This window comes from Erithacus rubecula (assembly GCF_903797595.1).
Source record: "Erithacus rubecula genome assembly, chromosome: 13".
Classification (NCBI taxonomy): domain Eukaryota; kingdom Metazoa; phylum Chordata; class Aves; order Passeriformes; family Muscicapidae; genus Erithacus; species Erithacus rubecula.
This window is the reverse complement of record NC_136665.1, coordinates 6,449,992-6,469,541: the sequence shown is the minus strand read 5'-3', so window position 1 is coordinate 6,469,541 and position 19,550 is coordinate 6,449,992. Positions and strand designations below refer to the sequence as shown.

The 19,550-nt window shown below is 55.8% G+C and overlaps 1 protein-coding gene across 1 annotated transcript in view; it reads left to right on the top strand.

Annotated features, from left to right (window-relative positions):
* TWF2 (twinfilin actin binding protein 2) overlaps positions 1 to 19,550 on the top strand; it is a 24,537-nt gene extending 4,987 nt beyond the window's left edge. Inside the window, exons 2-9 of the mRNA XM_079317311.1 lie at positions 4,433 to 4,510; positions 8,225 to 8,403; positions 9,640 to 9,735; positions 10,426 to 10,530; positions 16,632 to 16,757; positions 16,849 to 16,999; positions 17,355 to 17,476; positions 18,176 to 19,550. Coding sequence (XP_079173437.1) covers positions 4,433 to 4,510; positions 8,225 to 8,403; positions 9,640 to 9,735; positions 10,426 to 10,530; positions 16,632 to 16,757; positions 16,849 to 16,999; positions 17,355 to 17,476; positions 18,176 to 18,343 — 1,025 coding nt within the window. The 3' untranslated portion in view covers positions 18,344 to 19,550. The remainder of the gene's footprint in view (positions 1 to 4,432; positions 4,511 to 8,224; positions 8,404 to 9,639; positions 9,736 to 10,425; positions 10,531 to 16,631; positions 16,758 to 16,848; positions 17,000 to 17,354; positions 17,477 to 18,175) is intronic.

The following is a 19,550-nucleotide window of genomic DNA, read 5'->3' as shown; positions in this document are numbered from 1 at the left end:
AGGGAGAGAGTGGCCTGTCTTAGGCTATGGCTGTCATCCCTGCCTCTGTCCCCCTCCAGGCTCCTTGCAGCCCAGCTCTGCTCAGAGAAGTTAACTGGGGCTGTAAGCAGCAGAAAAAGTCTTGGGAACAGCATTTGGCAGGGTGGTACCCACAAGCACTGTCATTCAGCAGTTTAAAGAGGAGAGATGCTTCAAGCTTCACTGGCACTGGAATCTCCTGGGGAGGATCCAAATGGGCACATCCCTGCACAGGGCAGTCCTCTGGCTGCAAGCAGTGTGTCTGTCAGCAGGTGCAGGGATCTGCTGCTCCCTGAGCTGGGAGAACCCAGCCTTTGGTCTGCACCTCTTGGGCAGTGCTGCCAGAGGGGAGGCACCGTCCTGCCCTCTCCCCACCAGATCAAATTCTTCTCTGGCTGTTTGCCTGCAGAGTCAGGGCCACCTGAAGGCCACTGCTGGCCAGCCATCACCTCCCTGCCACACTGTGAGCTGCCCAGCCTGGGTGCCTGGTGCCATCAGCTGGCTCTGCTCAGCCCTCCATCCCAAATGGGCTGGGAGTGTGTGGGACAAGGGGACCTGGGACATGCTGTTATTTGGCTTCTAAATGCAGGTTGCTTGTGAGCAGGGGACAACACATCTGCATCCTACAAACAAGTGGGAGAGGGAGGTGCTGCAGAACTCAGTGGCTGAAGGTGATTTTGGAATGGGGTCACCAGGTCTGCCAGGAGGGTCAACAGCAGGGCTGCCTTGTAGAAAGGCCACAGAGTTCCTCAGATGCCATTGAGCTCCTGCTGCCTCAAAGCAGCAACAATTTTCAGGGCAGGGATAGACACATGGTGTCTTTCCCAGGGTTTGGTCCCCTCAACATGAGATTTCCCAAATGCCAAGGTGCCTCTTGATGTCTCTGGCTGGAAAACCAGTACAAGCTGTTCATGATTTTTGTTCTCTTCCCTGGACCGACCAGCTGTGGTTCCTTTGGTGGCTCCTGCACGCTGTGCCCTCTGGCACAGGTGCTGTGTGTGCTGTGCCTTGCTCCTTGCACGATGCTGAGCTTGGGTGTGCTGTTTGTGCTGTGCCTGCAGCCTTGTCAGCACCAGATAATGTCTCATGCTCCTGTTCCTGCCTTCACAAATGACTCTGCCTGTGGCAGCATGAAGTGACTAACCTTGGCTTGTGACCCACCTCTCTTCTCTGGGGCTGCTGAGCCCTGCCCTGTCTGGTCCATTTCCCCAGTTATGGTACTTTGCTTCCTATTAAGTTTCATCCTATGTCTTTTTTTCCCAGCCCATTTCTCCAGTCTCCTGAGAGAACGGTGAATTTTTCTCCAGTGCACCCTTGCATCTCCTCTAGCTTCCCACCTTAGAGCTGCAGGAAGCACTACTGCAGCTGCCAGAAGTGTTCATGGACATGTGGATAAACCTGTCCCACAGGTGCCCAGGACCCCTTGCTCGATCCCACCTCTGATACCTCCCTGAGTGAGTTACCCATGTGGTTTTGTGTTCACCACCACCATGTCCCCAAGCTGGCATCTGACACTTGGACACACTTAGAAGCTGAGCTGAGACCCCTGAAGCCCACAGGTCTTTGGCTCTGCTGGACAAAGCATGAGGCATCTCATGCACCTTGGCCTCAGTAGATCCACACTGGATTTGTTTCTGGATTATTTGTTCCAGGATTTTCCAGGAACTCGTGTCTAGAGGGTGAGTTGGATGTGTGGGTCCCCTCTGCCCTGTTGCTCCTCCCTCTCCCTTGGTTTTTATGGTTTCTTCACCCGTGGGTTTTTCAGCTCTTGAGTTGTATCCTGGAGACTTCTGGCAGAGGATGCCATGAGGCACCATCTCCAGAGTGAAGTCTCCTCCAGCTCTTCTTCCAGAGCCAACTCTGGACTTCTCTATTAATATTTCAGGCACACAGGCCATCTTGTCGAGTCTGCTGTGCCAATTAAGCTGTAATCATGCTGTAATGAAGCAGTTGCTGATCTCATGCTCAAACCTTCCTGGTTTACTCCTCTCCCTCCTCACTGGCTCTTGGCTCTGTGTTGTGAGAGGCAGAAGGGACGTTGGAGATACTCTGGTGTTTTTATGTAAATGAAAATTGATTAAAAAAAAAATTCAGCAGAAGTAAATCTTGCAAGCTCCCTCTGAAGTTTTTTTTTTTTTGAAGGCTTTGCTGCTGTCTCCTCTGGGAATAGTCTCCCTCCTTGGAAGACCTTGTGGTATTTCCTGTGGTGCACTCAGCAGCATCCTGTCTTTTCTTCATCCCCTTCAGCCCCTTGGTATCTACACACACCCTAGTGCTGGCTGTCACTTGTCAGCCACTCAACTGCAAATCATCTCAGCTGTTGATCTTCAGGGCACTCCATTTCCAAGTTGGCTACAGATTTGCCCAGATTCCTGATTTTTCAGACCCCCACACCTGCCTTTGAGTTCTGGGAAGAATGGGGTCAGATTGGAGAGATTTCCAAGCTGGTTGGTGCTGCCAGAGCTTTCCTATTTCTTCCCCGAATCTGATGCTATAGAAATATCAAAGAGCAATGTTATTCTCTCATAGTTTTGCAGTGTTCAAGAAATTGGTGAAACTTAATGCTTATTAAGAGCTTTTGTCTCCTCCATGAAGTTTCCTGGGTGTATAAATGTCTTTTTCTCTTCCTCTTCCGCCTTGTGTGTGTGCAATAACCACAGATGCTGCCAGAAGGAAACAACCACTCTCAATGGGGAAAGGGGCTAAAAATACCAGAGGATCCTAGGTTGGGCACAGCAGGAGCAGGCTGAGCTCCCAGCTGGCACTGGGAATGTCTGCTCTGGGAGTTGGGAGAGCTACATGCCTTGATGCTGTTGGAGGGAGCACGTTTGTGGTGGGATTACACCAGCAAACCTTCTGTTTGTCCCCTAAAATGCCATTAAGGAGTGTTGTGCCTTTGCTGGGGTGTCTGTGTGCCCATTCCTGCAGGGTCCTGTCAGGATGGCATCTCTGGGTTTGTGTGGGAGCTGCTGCCTGCAGGGAGCCAGCTCTTCTTCTGTGTGCCTCTTCTGTGCGTGGGAGGAGAAGCTCCCCTGCCCTCTGCTCAGGGCAGGCTGTGAGCTGGGGGAGCAGGTGTATCACAGAGGTGCCACTTGTGGGGGTCAGACAGGAGTTTCCTGGGAGCTGCCCAGGGATTCCTCCTCCCTCGGGGCTGGGGGAGCTGCAGGCAGTGCCCCAGCCCAGGCTTTGCCTGCAGGGGACTGAGGGCACCCCTGGGTGACAGTCGGTGGCCGCCCATGTCCCTTGTGCTGGATAACATGAGGCTGCTCCTGGGACTGTGCCAGGGTGGCACCCAGGGAATGGATATGGCTTTTGTAGGGATGGCTTTCTCTGCCAAGTGCCTTGGGTGTGGATGCTCTCAGGCTCCAGGTTCCTTCCTGCTGCTGGCTCTTTTGGCACAGCAAAGCTCTGGGAATGGAGGGGCTGCTGGTGGACATTCCTGGTGTGGGCGAAGGGGCATCTGCCCAGGTCTCCAATCTTTGCAACACCAGTTTCTTGAGCATTTCTAACAAGCACAGCAGCTTTGAACTCATAGGGCCCCCTTTGCTGCATCCAGGAAGGGGTTTGGGTGGCTTTAGGGGGAGCCAGGCCCAGAGATGATCCTTGTTGGGGGTTGGCCCTCGCAGCCACATCTGCTGGGCTTTGCCTTCACACGGAGATGTCCCGGGTGGCATGGGGAGCTCTGTGCCACTGGTGCTTCCAGGGTGGGCACATGGAGCCTGTGCTGCCTGTGAGCTGCTCCTCCAACATCCAGTGCCTCCAGGATGCTGAGGACTGGTTAACTTTGCCTGGTGCTCAGGGAGGGGGATGAGGAGGAATGCTCCCCAAAACTCTTCCCAAAAGCGTTCTGCAATCCAAGCCCTGCCAGCTCCAGAGCAAAACCCTGGGGCTGTTTCCTTTCCCTTCCCCACGGGCTCAGCTTCAAACCAGCATCTCCAGTTTGGAGTTGTGCTGGTTCCCAGCCTCTTGGGAGCAGCATCCTGCCGTGTGTCACAAGCCCAGGACATCTCAGCCTGTCAGGACATCCTCCAGCCACCCTGTGCCAGCCCTGCTGCTCTGTAAAGCGAATCAGCTTGTCACTTGAGCTCTCCCTGCCTGCACTGGCCCAGCCATCATCTAAATTTGGGTGATTATGTTCACCCAGGCCAAGTATCAGGTTCTCTGGATCACATGTGCTCCCAGCTGCTATTTAACTCTGACACTCAGGGAGACGCAGCACTTCTCTCCCAGCTTTTTGGGTTTTGTATTATTGTTATTTTTTTATTATAATTTTTTTGGCATCAGAGATTTAATTTTTTTTTTAAAGTTTTTAAATTTCTATCCTGCCAAGTTGGTCCCTTTCTGGTCAGTCACTGAGCAGCCCAGCACCTGCTTTGATTGCTAAATCTGATCACAATGTTTTTGGTTCTTTCAGCCACCACAGAATTAAGGGACTTTTTTGCCAAAGCCCGAAATGGTTCAGTTCGGCTCATCAAGGTCATCATTGAGGATGGTAAGTCTCACTTTTAAGTGCTTTGATTTACACTCAGTCTGTTCTCTATTTCCTCTCCTCCTTTCTTCTTCACCACTGTGGTGCCAGCTCATGTTTTTGGAAACCTCAAGGAAAATGCTGCCAGGGCTTCTGGGCATGTGGCAACCCAGACCTGAAATACAAGCCCAAACTTTGGGTGTGCTGGTGAGCAGCTCTGGAGCCCCAGGGCAGCTCCAGTGGGGAGCAGTGGCTTTGCCAGCAGAGCAATACCAGCCTGGGGTCTGTGCTCTGTGGGGGCTTTTGCTGCTGCTGTGTCATATTTGATTATGAGATCCCTGTGACAGGCTGCTGCAGGGACCCTGGGACCTCTCTTGGGGGTGATGCTCAGGCATCTTCTTCCTCAGACGTGCCATCCCACACCTGGCAGGGAGATGTTCAGGGCAGAGGGGTGCTCTGTGGCTCAAGGCCCAGCAGTGGCATCCCATGAGGAATGCCACACTCTGAGACCCATCCCATCCATGGGGCTGCCCCAGGCCCAGGATACAGGCTGGCACCAACCTTGCCTGTGTTTATCCCATGGAACAAGTCCTTTGGGTGGCCTCTGCATCTGTTAAGCAAGTGAGCAGAGCTCAGCACTGATTGAGTGTCCCAGGGGCGGGGAGCTGCCCTGGTGTAGGTTTTCCATCACCTCGGCTGTACAATTGCATATGAATGACTTGTTTCTCACAGCACTGGGGACATTGCTGCCCTGCCAAGCTGCTGTCAGCACCTCCCCTGGGTGGGCAAACACCGAGGTGGATGTGTTTGTAAGGAGCCTGTGGTCATAAGGAGCCCACCTGACCTTTGGAGAGGCCACAACGTCCTGTTCAGGAGAGCAGCGTGACTGGCAATGCATGGGGCACATCAGTGGGACTGCAGCAAGGCTCAGCAGTTGGCTTTGTCCTTGGCAAGGTCCCCATTGTTGGGGGGTGAAACATCCACATTGTTTCTTTGGAGTCTCTTTGACAACAATTTTGTCTCAGCTTCTTTTGCTTTTAAAAAGTGGGAATCAGGTTTGTGTTTGTTGTCCCTAAGCCTGGATTTGGGATGCTTAGGGCTTGTGCCACTGGTTCTGGGTTGTGGCTGTTGATGCCAGCAAGGGAGACTTTTTATCATCAATGGAAAACATTTCCCAATCTCTGCTCTGGATGAAAGGGATTTATCTATCTGTCCATTGTCAGCAGCAGGGCCCCCACTCTTCTGTCACACAGGGGACCTCAGCCTGCTGGTACCCAGCAGAGAAGGACCTTTGGGTACTAACAAGTGGCAGATGTCACAGCCAGGCAGGTGGATGCTCACCCTGGAAGGGAGGTGTCCAGAACTGCCTGGAGAGGGTGTGTCAGCTGCCCTGCCTGAGCAGGGGATGTGGAAGAGGACCTTCCCTGTCTGCTGGGTGGCTTGCAGCACCTTTTGCCCTATGGAGAATTTGTCTTGGGGCATTTTGGATCAGGCAGCAGTGAGTAGAAGGAGAAAAAGGTGATGCAAGGAGCCTTATGGCAGATGCTCTGTCTCTGAGCATCTCCAAGACCACCATTGTGGCTGAGTGACCCTTTGGGAGCAATTTGAGGTCATTTTTCCTTTAGAGAGCTACTGGGAAGAGCTGAGATTGGATGGAGGAGGGAGTGGGGGAGCAGATGTGCACCCAAGTCTCAGCAGCAGTTTCCTGGTGTGAGAGCAGCTTGTGCTCCAGCGTGGTTTTGGATGATGCCCTGCTCCTCACTGTCAGCAGGATTTGGGACAAGATTGGGCTTCCCTGGTGGATGCATTTCTTTACTCCTAGGTGATGGTGTGCACTGAGTGTTGCAGATTGGCACCCACCAGAGCTGCAGGCAGGGCTCCCTAGCAGAGGCATTTCAGAGCAAGGCATGGAGTCCTGGGGACACCTGGAGGAACAGAAACACTCCCAGCTCTGTCCTTCCAGCAGCAACTCCTGGTACAAGCAGCCTGATACAGCCTGATATAACTTTACTGAAGGATGTCTGCTCCGAGTTTGCCCTTTGTGACACTTCCCAAGGAAGAAAATTCATCCCTGAATGGATTGAGCAGAACTGCAAGGAGCTCAGGGGAGAGTTGGAGCTGGCAGCTCCCAGCAGCACGGCTGGGGTCCAGCTGAGTCACAGCCCGGGAATAGCCTAGAGTGACTCAGCACTGATTGCTTTGTGCCTGAGGCTTTGGTTTGTTTTGCAGACAGAGATACCCTCGAGCTGCCACTGGGTTTGGCCCTGCTAAATTCCTGCAGTTTCTTCAGGATCTCAGGTCTTTGTGATGCACAAATCCATTCACAGAGCTTTGTGTTTATTTTAGGAGTACACAGCGGTTCTTATGCTTCCCTTTCTGGAAACAGGTAGTTTTACCTTTGGCTTTGCCTTGTTCTCTCCCGTCCTTGTTGCTGAGCCAGCAGCTTGTGCCACCCATGCACAGGTGACTGGATTCAGTGGTGGTGGCAGATGCCAGGGCAGTGCTGGGCAGGGGAGGGCTGTGCTGCTGTCATAGGGCATGTCCTGCCTGGGTGGGAAGAAGGGGTGACTAATTCCTCCCAAACACTTCATTCCTCAACCATTTTCCTTAAAAGCTTTCTTGCCATGAGATTTGAAGCTGCTGAGCTGAATGGGTTGGGAGGGAGAGGGTTGTGCCCCAGCCAAGGGGCTCCCTGGGCACTGGGGCTGTGGGCAGAGGTCCTGGCAGGGCATGTGCCTGGCCAAGCATGCCCTCAAGTGCTGATTGTCCAAAACATCAAAACATTTTGCCCTGGCACCTCCAGAATTTCCTCCATCTTGTTCTGAGTCCTGTAATCTGCCCCCAGACCTTTCTGCATCTACAAATGGAGTGAAAATACAGGCTGTTTTCCAGCAACCTCTGCTGGTATCCCCAGCACCACCACTTTTTCACCCAGCAATCTCAAAGCTTGACTTGACCCTTGCCAGGATGTGGATTCATGTCTGTAGGATGCCTGCACCAGTATTTAAATCCCAGCTGAACATGCCCAGCTCACAGGTCTCCCAGTCCCACTGCCACTTGTGTAGCAGCTGAAAATAACACCTTGAGGTGTGTGTGAAATACATAGGTTGCTTTCAGAGGCTGGGGCTCTCCTGGCAGCATGGTCCCCCTCCAGGCTGGGGACTGTGGGACATCCCTGCTGCCCACACACACAGGCTTTGGGCATCAGCTCTGATTTTGACTCCTGTGAGGTTACAGGGAATCCAATGAGAGCAGCTTTGGCTCATCATCCTGGATTTTGCTGAGACCATTACTTTTCTCAGCACCCAAAATGTTGGTGGTTCTCTGTGTCCCTGCTAAGGTGTTCTAGTGACCCTAGGGCTTGTCCAGGTGGGATGGGAGAGGTCTTGTGGTCCCCTGTGGGCAAGGAGAGATGGTTGAGGACTGCAGAGCTGGAGGGAGCAGAATGGAAGGAAGTCACAGGTGGTCACCAGAGAGACTTTGCTGGTGAGAAACACAGGAGGGGAAGAGATGGTTGACAGGAAGCTGGCACAAAACCAGCCCTCCCTAGCAGCTACAGCCCCATGGTCTCTCCTGGGGTGCCATCCCAGGGAATGCACACTCCTGCATGTGACTCGAGGTCATAATTTATTCTTCTGCAGTACAGCATCATTGTTGGAGCTGCAGGAGCCACCACCTGGTCCAGCAAGCTGAACTTTGCCTTCACCTAACAGCACCTTTGCCGTGTTCTCCTTGCAGAGCAGCTCGTGCTGGGGGCCCACAAAGAGCTGTCCCGGCGCTGGGATGCCGACTACGACCCCTTGGTGCTGCCCTTGCTGGATGAGCAGCAGCCCTGCTACCTCCTGTACCGCCTGGACAGCCAGAACGCCCAGGGCTACGAGTGGCTCTTCATCTCCTGGTCCCCTGACAGCTCCCCGGTGAGCTCTGGGCACCCAGCCTGGGGACAGGGCTGCTGGGGGAGGTGCTGCCCAGGGCACTTTGCCCTGGGGCTGAGGAGGAGCGTTCACACCAGGTCACAGTGCCTGGGTTGAGAAATGGAGGCTGCCCTGGGCATGGGGAATTTTTTAAGACACTAAGAGATACACTGGGACTGTGTCTCTATTTTGGTGCTACTTGGGATGTAGAGGGGGGAGTGGTGTGCACCGTGAGGTCAGGATGGAGACAACCCACTATGGATGGCCATTGCTGGGAAGAGCTGCCAGTGACACTGATTTGCCTCCAGCCTGGCCCTGCTCTGCTTGAGGCTGATGCAGAGTGGCTGCCAGCCCTTCTCCAGGCCTTGCTCCAAAATCAGCTGTTGGAGAGTGGGCACAAAAGGACTGGTTGGATGGGAAGCAGGTTTAGAGGATGTCACTGGGGTACAGCTTGGAAAATGCCATCCTGTTGAGCACATTCTGTAACAGGTCTGAGATTTACTGATGTGTTAACATGTGTGCTTGCCTTCTATATACATATTTATCTGTGTATATATATGTATATGTGTGTCCTATGTATATATTTGTTATACATTTGTTATAATCTATAAGCTAGATAGATTTACTGCCACGTTAATACATGCACTGGTCACATATATAAAAATATATATATAAGTGACATTTATGTAATTTTATATTCATGTGCATATTTGTGCACATATACATGTACATATACACCTGTATATATAATAATATATAATTTAAATATGTATATCTTTCAACAAACCACAGAGGCTTTTACTGCAGGAGCATGGTGTGCCCAGGAGCACTTGCCAAACCTCTTCCCTACATTTTGCAGAATGGTGCAATAGAAGTGCCAAAGGCAAAAGTCACTTTCAAGTGTCTCTGTGGTATTTGTACCTCTTCTAACCCAGGTGCTGGTGGGAAAAAGTGCTCTGCAGCTCAGGGACTGGAAGGCAAAGCATGGAATAAACTGTTGGATTGTGGGCAGCACTTGGCAAGGCTGCAGCCCTGGAAATAGTTCTAGTGGATTTTCCCAGCTGATCCCTACCCAGGGATGCTGCCATTAAAAATCAGACCGAGCTACAAGCTCAGTGAGTGCTCCCAGGGAAGTCTGAAGTGTGTGGAGGCTGTGGTGAGATGGTGGCTGTGAGCACTGGGCCCCTGTGTGGTCCCTGGTGTCCCTGTGTGACAGCAGTGCCACCCCTGTCCTGGCAGGTCCGGCTGAAGATGCTGTACGCTGCCACCAGAGCCACGGTGAAGAAGGAGTTTGGAGGGGGACACATAAAGGACGAGATGTTTGGCACAGTGAAGGTATGGTGGTGGGTCCTGGGCAGCCTTTTGGGTCTGACCCTGAGCTTCAGAGCCTGCCTGGAGCTCAGCGTGCAGGTGGTGGGATGTGAGATGCTGGGGTTTGGTGAGGGAGCAGCAGGGTGTTGGTCCTCCACAGTGCTGCTTTCTCCTGCCTGCATGGCTGTGAGCTGATAGAGAGCATGGAGGAGGTGGGAGGAAGGCTGCAGGGTGTGGGGCTTTGTGCTGAATGGGAGAAGAAGTGCCAGGTGGTGGCAGTGTCACTCCAGCAGTGAGAGCTGCCTCCCTGCCGGGGTTGTCTGCTGCCTGGCATGGAGGTTTCTCCTTCTCTGCCATGGGCAGAGGGAGCTGCACAGCCAGGGCTCCTGGGCATCAGTCCTGCTGGCCCTCTGGGACTGGTGGAGCCAGGGAACATTCCTGCTGTTCTCTGGGGTCCCTGTGCTGCTCCTGGGCTATGGGCTCTGCCTTTCCCTCTCACTTCATGAGCTTCATGAAACAGCCAGAGGAGCCCACTGCCACAGCCATGGGTGACTGGGGAGAGGCAGAGTGGGCAGAACAGGCAGATCAAGTGTGGGATTTGCATGGGGGAATCCAAGAGCCTTAAGGGCAGGAGGGAGCTGGGTGGCTCAGACTCACCTGGAGGCTGTGGGTGCAGCCAGCCCTGCAGCAATGGCCCTGTGGCTCTGTCTGCAGGAGGATGTGTCCCTGAGTGGTTACCAGAAGCACGTGTCCTCCTGCTCTGCCCCAGCCCCGCTGACCGCAGCCGAGCAGGAGCTGCAGCAGATCCGCATCAACGAGGTGGGTGTGGCAGCAGGGGTGGGTGTGCAGCAGGGGTGGGTGTGCAGTGCTGCAGGGGTGGGTGTGCAGCAGGGGTGGGTGTGCAGCAGGGGTGGGTGTGCAGTGCAGCAGGGGTGGGTGTGCAGTGCAGCAGGGGTGGGTGTGCAGCAGGGTGGGTGTGCAGCAGGGGTGGGTGTGCAGCAGGGGTGGGTGTGCAGTGCAGCAGGGGTGGGTGTGCAGCAGGGGTGGGTGTGCTGCAGGGGTGGGTGTGCAGTGCTGCAGGGGTGGGTGTGCAGTGCAGCAGGGGTGGGTGCGCAGCAGGGGTGGGTGTGCTGCAGGGGTGGGTGTGCTGCAGGGGTGGGTTGCAGTGCAGCAGAGCAGGGGTGGGTGTGCAGCAGGGGTGGGTGTGCAGTGCAGCAGGGGTGGTGGGGTGTGCAGCAGGGGTGGGTGTGCAGTGCTGCAGGGGTGGGTGTGCAGTGCAGCAGGGGTGGGTGTGCAGCAGGGGTGGGTGTGCAGCAGGGGTGGGTGGGGTGTGCAGCAGGGGTGGGTGTGCAGTGCAGCAGGGGTGGGTGTGCTGCAGGGGTGGGTGTGCAGCAGGGGTGGGTGTGCAGTGCAGCAGGGGTGGGTGTGCTGCAGGGGTGGGTGTGCAGTGCAGCAGGGGTGGGTGCGCAGCAGGGGTGGGTGTGCAGTGCAGCAGGGGTGGGTGTGCAGCAGGGGTGGGTGTGCAGTGCTGCAGGGGTGGGTGTGCAGTGCAGCAGGGGTGGGTGTGCAGTGCTGCAGGGGTGGGTGTGCTGCAGGGGGTGGGTGTGCTGCAGGGGTGGGTGTGCAGCGCAGCAGGGGTGGGTGTGCAGCGCAGCAGGGGTGGGTGGCTGCAGGGGTGGGTGTGCAGTGCAGCAGGGGTGGGTGTGCAGTGCAGCAGGGGTGGGTGTGCAGTGCAGCAGGGGTGGGTATGCTGCAGGGGTGGGTGTGCAGTGCAGCAGGGGTGGGTGTGCTGCAGGGGTGGGTGTGCTGCAGGGGTGGGTGTGCAGTGCAGGGGTGGGTGTGCAGTGCAGCAGGGGTGGGTGTGCTGCAGGGGTGGGTGTGCAGTGCAGCAGGGGTGGGTATGCTGCAGGGGTGGGTGTGCAGTGCAGCAGGGGTGGGTGTGCTGCAGGGGTGGGTGTGCTGCAGGGGTGGGTATGCTGCAGGGGTGGGTGTGCTGCAGGGGTGGGTGTGCAGTGCTGCAGGGGTGGGTGTGCTGCAGGGGTGGGTGTGCAGCAGGGGTGGGTGTGCAGTGCAGCAGGGGTGGGTGTGCTGCAGGGGTGGGTGTGCAGTGCAGCAGGGGTGGGTATGCTGCAGGGGTGGGTGTGCTGCAGGGGTGGGTGTGCAGTGCAGCAGGGGTGGGTGCCAGCAGGGGTGGGTGTGCAGCAGGGGTGGGTGCCAGCAGGGGTGGGTGTGCAGCAGGGGTGGGTGCCAGCAGGGGTGGGTGTCCAACAGCCCTGGGAGAGGAGCCCGAGGCGCTCTGGGCACACAGGGATGAAGGATGCAGTGATCATTCAGCTAAAAGGACTGGCTCATTTTTACTTCACTCTCTCCATTTAAACCATTCCTGCCCTTCTCGAGGTGGATGAGCACCCTCACAAATTGGTAGCATAAATAGGAATTTACACAATTCTTTTTTCCTGTTGCTTGCACATGAGCTCAGGACTCTGTTTTGCTGACGGTCAGAAGATGACTTGGGGCTGAAAGCACGTCTCTAACCTGTGGGTATTGCAGCAAAAGCCAGAGCTGAGTTTGAAGATAGGGAAAGCAGAAGGAATTCAGGCTTATCTTTGGACTGCAGCAGCATCCTCTCCTGTATGCTTCCTTTATGTCTATAAATATGAGGGATGCTGTCCCAAGAAATGCAGATCTTAGCCTGCATTTGTGGAGCTTATGTGCTGGAAAGGATGTGGAAGTGGCACAGGGTAGGGCTGGGGGCACAAAAGGCTGTGTCACCATTGTTCTCTGCTGGCCTTTCACAGCCTCTGTGGTGCTGTGACACACTGAGGCAGAAAAGGGGCTGTGCTCACTGTGTGGGGAGACCACCTGAAAGCAGTATTTTTTGGGGGGGGATGGAGGAATTTCCCTTAGGTGCATAGAAAGCTTTCCTCTCTAGAGGAGAATCCCTCTCTTCTGCCTGTGCTGAGGCTGTAGTGCTCATGGATGGAGCAGGACTTGGGTGGGAGATGTGAAGCCAATCAGCCTCGTGGCATAAATTAATAGCACAGATGAGGCAGGAAATTTCTACCTGTTGAAGCAGGTCTGGGGGTGAGTTCCACCTGCCAAAGCAGGTCTGCAGGTGGCAAAGTTTAGGGACATTTGGGAGGTGCCACCGAGGGATGGTCTCCACCAGGTGGGTATTAGGGCAGTTATCCCAGCTCCCAGCCTGGAGGGCCTGGGCAGAATTTGTTCTGGAGGATCCAGGGAGATGTCCATGTTTAAGAGAGAGGTGCTGATGGTGTCTGGGTGGCTTGTCTGGCACCTTGGGATGTCTGCACTTGATGATCCTTGAGGGTCCCTTTTGGCTGAGCTGATTCTGTGATCTGCCATCACCTTATCTGGTCTGTGCTGTGGGATTAAGTATTTTTGGGGGAGCTGTTGGGATGTGTTTTCCAGGGTGATATGGCCCAGGTAAGTGGTGCTTGTGATGCTCATTGATCTGCCTCATTCTCCTTCCCTCCCACCCTTGCCTTTGTGACATGCAGCTCCTGGATGGAGGTTCTGCTGCTGTGTGGTTTGTTGGGGGTTATTTTAAGGGTACATGGTCCCCTGTGTCAGCCTGGGCCACAGGGAGGAGTCACTGACATTAAGAAACAGATGAAGATGAATATATATTTGCCTGTGTATTTAAAGGTGGTAAACAGCCAAGTGCTGGGTGTGCTGAGGGGTCTCTGTGTTGGTGTTACAGTGATGCTTCCAGCCTTGTTCATTGCCTGCAGCTTGCAGGGTCCCTTGTGCACAGGCTCTGGGGTCTGGAGTGTGCTTGCCATGGCAGTGCAGTTTGGGGGAGCAGATGCACTGACCTGGCAATCAGCCCTGGGGCAAGCCCTGACCTCAGCACTCTGTGTGTGTGCCCAGGCCCCTGCAAGGTCCAGGGCCCTGTGCATCCCCTCGTGTTCAACCAACCCCTTGGGGTTTCAGAAGGGACACGAGGCATGGTTTCTTTAAAAGCCACCAGCCCCTTGCTGTGCCCCTTGCCTGGAGCTGCTGCTGGGCCCCACTCCCCTCCCCTCTCACGCTCTTGCCTCAGCCTTCCAAGACACTGGCCAGATTTGCAGCCTCCACCCTGCACATGGCTGTGTTTGTGGTCAGGGAGAGGCTGCCTGGGGTCCTCCCCAGCCACCAGATGAGTGCAGAGAGGGGATGGGGAGAGAAGGGCAGCAGAGAGCTTCAGGGCCAGCACAGCAGCCTTTGGCACTGAGCAAGGAAGGACTCAGGTCTGCACATTCCCAGGGAGCTGCCCAGCCTTTGGGAAAGCAGGTTTGAGGCTGTGGTTTGAGGATTGGATGGACAGAGATGATGTTGTGAGTTAACCTCCTATATGATAACTGGGTGGGAGCTCATGGAAATTTGCCACCTGCTTTATATATATTTTTTAATAGCTGGAAAATGCCAGCTTTACTGAGCTGATAGTTGTCAGCAGACCGTGGGCTGAGACACAGCTTTGAATTTGGCATTGAGCTCAACACCCACGACTGGGGAGTCTTTGTAGAAGTGTTGCAGGTTCTGAAACATGGGTGGAGAGGGAGCTGGCACATCCCATTGCTGGGACAGAGCAAGGCAGCCTTGGAGCTGGGAGAGGAGGCAGGAGGACTGAGAAGAAGCAAAGGTGAGGGTGTCATCACAGTGTGTAAGGTTGTGTCCTTCACAGCTGCTCTGTGCTGTTGGTGCTTTGCCAGAACCCACCCATGAGGACTTTGCCATAAGAAATTCTCCTTAGGCAAGATCAGCAGCATGCCAGGAGGGATGAAAGAGGAGGAGAAAGTCTAACCTAAAGAAAAGGAGATAAAATAACCCCCCAGGCAAGCCTGCTGCTGGCAAGGTTGGGATGCAGCACATGCATCATCAGCATCATTAGCTGTCCCATGCACTGCTCCCATGCTGTGCCTTGGGGAGTGTTTCAGGCAGCCAGTTCTTAGTATTTTTGAAAAGGGAAAGTAGAAAATACAGAGGTATATGGGGCAGTTGATGTTGCTGGCACAAATTTCCATCTCTTGGTGGTTTTGACTTCAGTGTGCTTTGTGTTAGTGATAAGGTCTCTGTGGTCCCACTAACTCTCCCAGTCTTCTTGCATTTGTGGGAGAGAAAGCTGGGGTTCTGGTGGTGTTGGCAGTGCTAATGTCCTTGTGCTGCCCCTCTCCACAGGGTGGGACCAGGTGAACTTGAATCCCTGGGCACTTGCCCTCAGGCCCTTGCTGGTGCCACAGCACCCTGGGGGATGGTAGGATAGCAGAGCTGGAGTTCAGCTGGACTTCATGCCCACCTGAGCAATTATTTCCCTTTCCCAAGAGCTGCACATCAACCCTGCTCATCCTCCAGCATGCCTGACACGGATAGAGGCTTGAGCATTGTTTTCCTCACAAACCTTCCATATATGCTCCTTGGTGGAGGATAGACCAAAAGCTATTGCTGCAAGTGCTGCATCTCCTCCAGACCCTGGGTTGGGGTCACTGTGACTGGGGAGCCAGGAGATGGGGCACAGGGATGGTGGTGGAGCCCTGCAAGCCCAGGCTCGGCGCTGCCCAGCCCTCCCTCCCAGCACTGCCATCTCCTGTGCCCCGTGGCTGGGTGGTGCAGCTCCCTGCCCCTGGCCATGGTGTGTCCCGGGCCCCCTGCGCCGGTGCCATTGACACTGTGTCTCCTCTCCCCACGCTGGCAGGATTCCTGCTCCCAAGACTCGAGCACTGAGATGGTAGGCTGCTCTGCCCGCTTGATGCCCGGCTTTCCCTTCTCCTGGCAGTGTTTTCCTGCATGCTCTGCTCCGGGCATCTGGCTCCAACATCTCCCCAGGGTGTGGCAACTGCGTGGGGCTGCTGTAACAAAGGGCAGCCTGTAAGAGAGCCCCTTGGGTGCTGCCGAGTGGTTTTGAGATGTCAGCTCAAACTCTTGTGTTTCTCTTGGCATGCCTTGACTTCTTTTTCTCTATCAGGGGGAGGGAAATGAAGAAAGAAAAAATAAATAAAGGTTGGACTCTATGCAAACTTCCCAAAACTGATCCCAAAGAAAAGGGACCCATGCTCACTGCAGAGCACCTGGGGTAGTGTTGCTGGAGTGTTTCCCTGGGAGGGGGTCTTGAGGTGGGAGGGGTTCCTCTGCCGTGGGGGTGACACCATCTCCCTGTATCCTGTATTCTGTGGCAGATGGTGGGGGGCTGTTGCTGCTGCCCATCGCTGGTAGAGTACCCTGACCCCGAGGAGGTATGGTGTGCCCGCCGCGTCTGCCCTTCTCCCAGTCCCACCAGGGACCCCTGCTGCGGCTGGATGGAGGCACCTGCAGCCTTTTCATGTCTCTACAATCTCCTTCTGTCCCTCCTTGCAGTGGGGTTTGGTCTCCTGGACTAGGGGTTTGCTCGGGGATGGCTGGCAGCCTCTGCCTTGTAGGGGTTGTGGGGAAAGCAGCATCTGGGATTCTGTCTGAGCTGTGGATCTCCAATCCCCAGCTCCAGTGTTGGAGGGAGTGTCTGTGTGCTGCAGTTAAACCCACTGAGGAGGGTGGGGTGCCCAGCTGAGTGCTGTGATTTCAGGGTTTCCCCTGTCACCCATGGGCTGCCGTCAGAGATGATCAGAGAGGACATGTGTCAGTGCTTATCACAGCATCCCTGCCAGAGATTCACTGGGAAACGTTGGTTTTGAGCTGAGCTTTGCTGAGAGTGAATCAGGAGGTGTGGGGGTGCATGGCTGGGTGATGTCCTGGATTGGTGGGATGGTGACAAGCACCACCATCCTGAGCCTGGCTGATTCTCAGTGGTTTAGTGCCATGATCCCAGGTGTCAGACAGCTCCTTGGATGAGAAGCCTTCAGCTGCAGAAGCAGCTGGTTTTCCTATTCCTCCCTTCCCCACCCTTTGCACTGTGCCCTGACACTCGAGGTTGTCTCCATCCCCAGGTGAAGACTGAGATCAGTGTGGAGAGCAAGCACCAGACACTGCAGGGCCTGGCCTTCCCCCTGCAGCTGGATGCCCAGCAAGCCATCCAGGCTCTCAAGCAGAAGAAAATCAACTACATCCAGCTGGTAGGTTCCTCACATGGCTTCCCTGTGCTCCACACCCCACATGCTGCTTCTGCCTCGCTGCCATCTGCTCCCTGTCCCCTCTGTCCATCAGAAGCTGGATCTGGAGCGGGAGACCATCGACCTGGTGCACACAAGCCCCACGGAGATCTCTGACCTGCCCAAGAGGATCCCCCAGGACTCTGCTCGCTACCATTTCTTCCTGTACAAGCACTCACATGAGGGAGATTACCTGGAGTCTGTTGGTGAGAGCCTCAGCACTGGGAAAGGCCAGTTGGAGCCTGTGCCAGTCCCTGTTCTCCTGGACCATTGGCTGCATGGAAAGCAAGCAGGGATGGGGATAGGGCTGGTGCATCTGGAAGCCTTGAGTCAGTTCCCTCCTGCCCAAAGGGCAAACCCTTTGGTGCCAGGTGCAGTGCAGAGGATTTGGTGGTGGGTGGTTTGCTTTCCTCTGCTGTTACAGGAGTACCAGGGGAGGTTTGGGAGGGGTGATGGATGGAATGGCTCACCCTCTGTTGCTGGATGCTATCAGGACTCTGTGAGCAGGGTGGGAAGCCCGTGAGCCTGGGCAATGCCACAAGCCCTGCTCTCTTTTTGCAGTCTTTATCTACTCCATGCCTGGCTACAAGTGCAGCATTAAGGAGCGCATGCTCTACTCCAGCTGCAAGAGCCGGTTGCTGGACACTGTGGAGCAGGAATTTTGCCTGGAGATAGCCAAGAAGGTGAGTGTGAGCCCCTCTGCAGGGCTGGGGGCGCTGGGACTGTGCTCAGCCCCTCTGCAGAGCTGGGGGCACTGGGACTGTGCTCAGCCCCTCTGCAGGACTGGGGGCGCTGGGACTGTGCTCAGCCCCTCTGGGGGGCACTGGGACTGTGCTCAGCCCCTCTGCAGAGCTGGGGGCACTGGGACTGTGCTCAGCCCCTCTGCAGGGCTGAGGGAGCTGGGACTGTGCTCAGCCCCTCTGGGGAGCACTGGGACTGTGCTCAGCCCCTGTGCAGGGCTGGGGGCGCTGGGACTGTGCTCAGCCCCTCTGGGGGGCACTGGGACTGTGCTCAGCCCCTCTGCAGGGCTGGGGGCACTGGGACTGTGCTCAGCCCCTCTGCAGGGCTGAGGGAGCTGGGACTGTGCTCAGCCCCTCTGCAGGGCTGGGGGCACTGGGACTGTGCTCAGCCCCTCTGCAGGGCTGGGGGCACTGGGACTGTGCTCAGCCCCTCTGCAGGGCTGAGGGAGCTGGGACTGTGCTCAGCCCCTCTGGGGAGCACTGGGACTGTGCTCAGCCCCTCTGCAGGGCTGGGGGCACTGGGACTGTGCTCAGCCCCTCTGGGGGGAGCTGGGACTGTGCTCAGCCCCTCTGCAGGGCTGGGGGCGCGGGGTGCCCCGGAGGGGGTGTCAGTCCCTCCGCTGAGCCCGTTGCCCGTGTCAGATCGAGATCGACGACGGGGCGGAGCTGACGGCCGAGTTCCTGTACGAGGAGGTGCACCCCAAGCAGCACGCCTTCAGGCAGGCCTTCGCCAAGCCCCGGGGGCCCGTGGGCAAGCGGGGACAGAAGCGGCTGATCAAGGGCCCGGGCGAGAACGGCGAGGACAGTTAGATGCCGCTGCACGGACACCACCCATCCCCGCGGCTCCGCGCCTTCTCTGCTGACCTGGGGATCTTGCCCTCCATCTCAGCCTTTTTTTTTGTTGTTGTTTTTTTTACCTTTTTTTTTCTCCTGTTTCATTCCTTTTGTAAACGTCTGGATGGCTTGTTGCACCTGGGGGCAGAGCGATTGGGAGGGGTCAGGGTTGTTGCTGTTTCTTTTCCTTGTGCGAGCCCCGGGGGCAGGACGGGAGCAGCAGAGCCTGTCCCCAGCCTTGCTCCTGTCCCCCTCAGGGTCACAGCACTGCTCTCACTGTTCCCGGGTGACTGAAGGACACACTCACCTGAAAGCTGCTCTATGCAAAGGGAAGGGGGTAATGCTGGGGACTCCTGTTTGAAAAGAGAAAATGCTTCTTTGCCTGCCCTCCCAGCCTCCAGACTTTGTTCCCCTGTCCCACTCTTGGTGTGCACGGCCCCTCTGCCCCAGGCCTGGAGCGATCCTGCACCCTCAGGGTGTGGGCAGGACCCCCTGTGGGGTGGGCTTTGCTTCCTGTGGGACGGGAGTTTCTCCCTGCAGAGAGCCAGGCAGCAGGAGGTGGAAATTCCCCACTGAGTTCTAGCTCAGCCTGGACCTGGATGCCTTTGGGTGATGTTTGTATCTCCTGTTTGAACTGCCCCAGTAAGGTTTTCCCCCTCAGGAGCTTTTCCAGCCCTGACTCAGCCCCATTCCTGTTTAGGATGGGAGATGAGGGGCTCCTGAGCGCTGGTCCCCCACTCTCCATTCCCCAGCCCCCACTGTTACCTTACTCCCAGCTTCTCAGCTGGGTCTCTGGGCTGGGGCAGCCCCATGTCTCAATAATCACGTGGGCTACCCCAAATCCTTGTGTGGGGGAGTGTGACAGCCCCTGTGTGCCCCCAGGGATGTCCCCAGCCACCAAGGACCATCATCAGCTCCACGGTCTGAGCTTGGCACTGTGATTGGGGCTGCACTGGGGGCTTGGGGGGCAGCACCTTGCTGCTGGGTACCAGTGAGGGCTCAAGAGCCACCTGTCTCCCTGAGAGGATGGAAAAGGGGTCAGTGAAACCTGCCCTGTGCTTTCCAGCTGTGGCAGTGAATGTCCTGATGTTGCCTCGGTGGAGTCAGGGGGTTGAAGCTGGGGGGAGCAGAGCACACTGTACTGAACGCTGTATTTTCTAAAGAATAAAGTATTTTTAAAACA